General features: G+C 37.6%; 1 protein-coding gene across 1 annotated transcript in view; it reads left to right on the forward strand.

Moving 5' to 3' along the window:
* Otogl (otogelin-like) overlaps positions 1 to 4,435 on the forward strand; it is a 148,014-nt gene that overhangs the window by 104,564 nt on the left and 39,015 nt on the right. The window contains exons 37-38 of the mRNA XM_013018769.1: positions 80 to 111; positions 2,529 to 2,572. Coding sequence (XP_012874223.1) covers positions 80 to 111; positions 2,529 to 2,572 — 76 coding nt within the window. The remainder of the gene's footprint in view (positions 1 to 79; positions 112 to 2,528; positions 2,573 to 4,435) is intronic.

The raw sequence follows: 4,435 nt of genomic DNA on the forward strand, positions 1-4,435 counted from the left end.
TGTTTTTTCTTTCATGCATTTGTTTCTAATGCATTTATAAGATTATCTCTTTGTTGCTTTGTATGTCCCTCCCCCACAGTATAACCCCTGCTTTTACTATATTTGATGTCAGTATAACTTGTGGAGGGGATGGGGAAAAACAACTCGTTTAAAGATACAGGTGGACCTGTTGCAACAATGAGAAGTACAAGTTGTCATGTCGAAAACGAGCTTTACAATGTTGGTGGGGGGAGAGGGGGGGAGGATTGGGTGGTGGGGTGGGGGGAGAGGCTGGGAATGGATGTGAAGGGTAAACAAACGAGGAGGCTGCAATGCTTGATAAGAAGTGTACACATTATTCTGCCCATGTAATTGTAACCCGTCTGTACAGTATGTTCACAAAAATAAAATAAAATAAAAAGAAATGCTCAACCTCTCCAGCCATAAAACAAATGCAAATCAAAACCACATTGAGATACTGCCTCACCCCAGTTAGAATGGCTATAATCAAGAACTCTAATAACAACAGATGCTGGAAGGGATGTGGACAGAAGAGAGCTCTCCTGCATTGTTGGTGGGAGTGTAAACTTGTTCAACCACTTTGGAAAGCAGTGTAGAGGTTCCTCAGAAGATTCCACATAGAGCTTCCCTATGACCCAGCAATCCCACTTTTGGGCATTTACCCAAATGATCACAAACAAGACCATACTAAAGCTACCAGCACAACTATGTTTATTACTGCATTATGTACCATAGCTAAGACAGGGAACCAATGCAGATGACCCGAAGTAGATGAATGGATCAAGAAAATGTGGTATATATACACATTGGAATTCTCTGCCTCCATCAGAAAGAATGACATTGCCCTTTGTTCGGAAATGGAAAGGCTTGGAAAAAATTATATGAAATGAAGTAAGCCAGGCCCAAAAAAACATAGGTCCCATAGTTTCCCTTATTTGCAATAACTAGTATACATCTGAGACAAGCAGAAATGGTCAAAAGCCATGTACCTATGACCAGTTAAGATGATGTTAGGCGAAATGAACCCCTAGATAGTGACATAAGTGGTTTTTTCTTTCTTGCTATTGTTTCTAACATGTTTATAATGCCTGTCACTTTTGCCTCATGTTGCCTATCCTATTGACAGGCTCAACATGGCACATTTTCTACAATAGATTCATCTCTTTCTCTCGTTCTTAGTATGGACTTCTAGGACTTTCTTCACATATTTTTTTTCCAAGAACTTAAGTTTTACTAAACCTGTTTTAAATTTTCTCAGTAAATAAATGGTCTCTAATGAGTGTCAGATATAATTACAAGTCTTTCCATGGGGACTCCACTTCCATTTGTATCCTATAGGCTCTGGAGATGTATCTTTGGCTCTTAACCCTCACTTCCCTCCCTCACTATGAAACTTGTTTCAGGAAAGAACTTAATATATCTACTCACAGGAAGCTTTGCCAAACTTAATTACTTCTTCTGGGAGTGTGATTTAGAAAATTTCTGATAGAGATGTTTATATTTGATGTTTTAATTGAGTATCAACTAAGCCAAGCATTGTCTATGCACTCAGAGGGGATTGTTATGGTAGACAAAATACACAGTGGTCCACATGCTAATGAAATACTATGAACCTTTCATACTTTTGGTCTCACATTTGTGGATTCAACCAATGGAACAAAATTCATCTGAGATGAACATGCTCACATATTTTCCCTATCCTTATTTCTTAAACAGCACAGCAAGGTAAGTATTTGTCTAACATTTACGTTGTATTAAATATTATAGGTAATACATTGGTTTAAGGACTTATGATCTATGGAGCTGCATGATAATAACTTAATGGTATATTATTAGATATATGACATTTTTATAGCAGGAATGGGAAACAAATTAAGTATTTAAAAATATTATCAATGGCAGACATGGTGATTGGAGCTAGGGAAAAGTCCAGTCAATCATTTTATCTCTTCTATAGTCCTTTAGATTTGAGTATTTTAGACATACCTCTAGTACAGAGAGAAAATACATGGGTCACACTCCTTTACACCTCCCCATTGGAGCTGCCATTGGGCCAAAGCATCATCCATTCTGCTTGCAAAGAGTTCATACCTGAGGTTCTTCAAGAGAAAAGGGCCAGCTGCACTACTTGTTTTGAATGCAACAAAATTTGTAGCTTTTGATGACTCTTTATGGATACTGTTGACATTTTTACCTGTTTAGACAACTTTCTTGACGTCAATTCAGTGAAGGTGTTTATGGAATGGTCAATTAAACTTAGAAAAATCTGACTGTATTTGGACAGCAATTGTGAAACTCCTAAGTTAGAATTCTGTTCCTGTTATGTACGGATGCACTTTCTAATTGACTTAGCTTCTGCATCTGTAAAGCAATCGTATTTTTATCTTCTTCACAGGATGTTTGTGAGGAACAAATGAAGTAATTGAAAATCTTTTAGCATATTTCCTAACATATATAAATTGTATGCATGAGAGCTACTCTCCCAGTAATGGAGGTTGCATGTTCATTTCTTATAGGTCCAGAGATAGTCACTACCTCTGACATCATCCCTACCACAGGTTTGGAATGTGAGGTATGTCTGGCTAAGCTCCTTTAGGTCTTGTTATTGCATTAGTGTCTGCTAATGAAATAATCCACTAATCAAATCCACTACACAAATACAATTGAACTTCTTTTAGTATGCTCTCTAATCTTTGTTACAATGTAAGAATATGCATTACTTTTGTTGTCTTTTTAATTTTTTTATTGTCAAGCTGATGTACAGAGGGGTTACAGTTACACAAATAAGGTACATTTCTTGTTAAACTTGTTGCATTTTTAACAACTGCAATTTCTTAAATACTTAGATACTTTTTACTAGTTAGCTTCTGTCAGATTAAAATCAAAATGCAGGCCAGGTCCTGGTGGCTCATGCCTGTAATCCTTGCTACTCAGGAGGCTGAAGTCTGAGGATCATGGTTCAAAGCCAGCCCAGGGAAAGAAAGTCCATGAGACTCTTATCTCCAGTAAACCACCAGAAAACTGGAAATGGCTTTGTGGCTCAAGGGGTAGAGCACTAGCCTTGAGCTGAAGAGCTGAGGGACAATGCACAGCCCTAGAGTTCCAGCCCCATGACCTAAAAAAAAAAAAAAGCAAAGAAGGAGCTTTATAATGCAGTGTGATTCCTAACAAGTTAATTCATTATGGATTTATGTGGGCTGTTTATTAGGCAGGTACTGTATGCCAGTCTCTAGGCAAGATGAAAATGGCATATTGTAACCGAAGAACATAATATTCATTGACTTAGTTGAGACTTAGGCAAATTTTTTAGTTCAAATATGCTCCTTTTTGATTAAATGAATTAATACCCAAGCAATATTTACTTAGTATCAGTCTGGCTAAGCACTAATTAGATGCCATGGGTAAAACACTCAAGAGATTGAGGAACGGGGTGAAATTGTCTGAAAGTATTGCACTCTTTGCCTGACTTGTGTAAATGTAACTTATCTATTTTTAGCATTTTCAAAAAAAGAAGTAAAGAATTCCTGCCTGTGTGGAGTTATATTGGAGTTTCTGAGATTGTCACTAAACAAAATAAGTTACTAATTACATAAAAATATTGCCCCTTGTCAATGATTTTGGTACCCCGCATATTATATATACATTTGTCTGAATTGGGGAAGGGAAGGAGAACTACAAAATGGTGGGACAAAGGACAAAGGGTGAACCAATGCAACAGTGATACTCACATGTTGGAAATGAACTTTACAACTGGCAGGGGCATTGAGGGGAAGGGAAAGTATGAGAAAAAAAAGCGAGGGGGTAACACTGACAACACAGGTGCTCACTACCTTACATATGTAACTGTAATCCCTCTGTACATCACCTTGACAATTAAATTAAATTTTAAAAATATTTTGAAAGCCACTGGGTGCTGGTGGCTCACACCTGTATTCCTACCTATTCAGGAGGCTGAGATCTGAGGATCATGAATGGAAGCCAGCCTGGGCAGGAAAATCTATGAGACTCATATCTCCAATAAACTACTCACAAAATAAACTATTAAGAAAAAAAAAGCCAGAATTGGCACTGTGGCTCAAGTGGTAGAGCACTATCAAGCATTGAGCACAGAGGCTCAGTGGCAGGGGCCAGGCCTTGAATTCAAGCCCTAGTACCAGCAAACATTTTTTTTTAAAGTTTGAAGACTCTTCAAGAGAAAAATTCAACTCTCTTCAATAAATTGGTCAGGGAATTTTTGCTGATAATAGAAAGAGGTAAAGTGACATTAGAGCAAAATTTCTTTTTTTAAAATTTATTTTATTTTATTTTTATTGTGAAAATACTGTACAGAGGGGGTACAATTACACGGGCAAGATGAGTACATTTCTTATCAAGCATTGTAGCCTTCTCCTTTGTTTCCCCTTCCTATCCCTTCCCATCCTCCCCCGCCCCCCCA

The sequence above is a fragment of the Dipodomys ordii genome, unplaced genomic scaffold (genome assembly GCF_000151885.1).
Source record: "Dipodomys ordii isolate 6190 unplaced genomic scaffold, Dord_2.0 Scaffold3, whole genome shotgun sequence".
In the NCBI taxonomy this organism is placed as follows: domain Eukaryota; kingdom Metazoa; phylum Chordata; class Mammalia; order Rodentia; family Heteromyidae; genus Dipodomys; species Dipodomys ordii.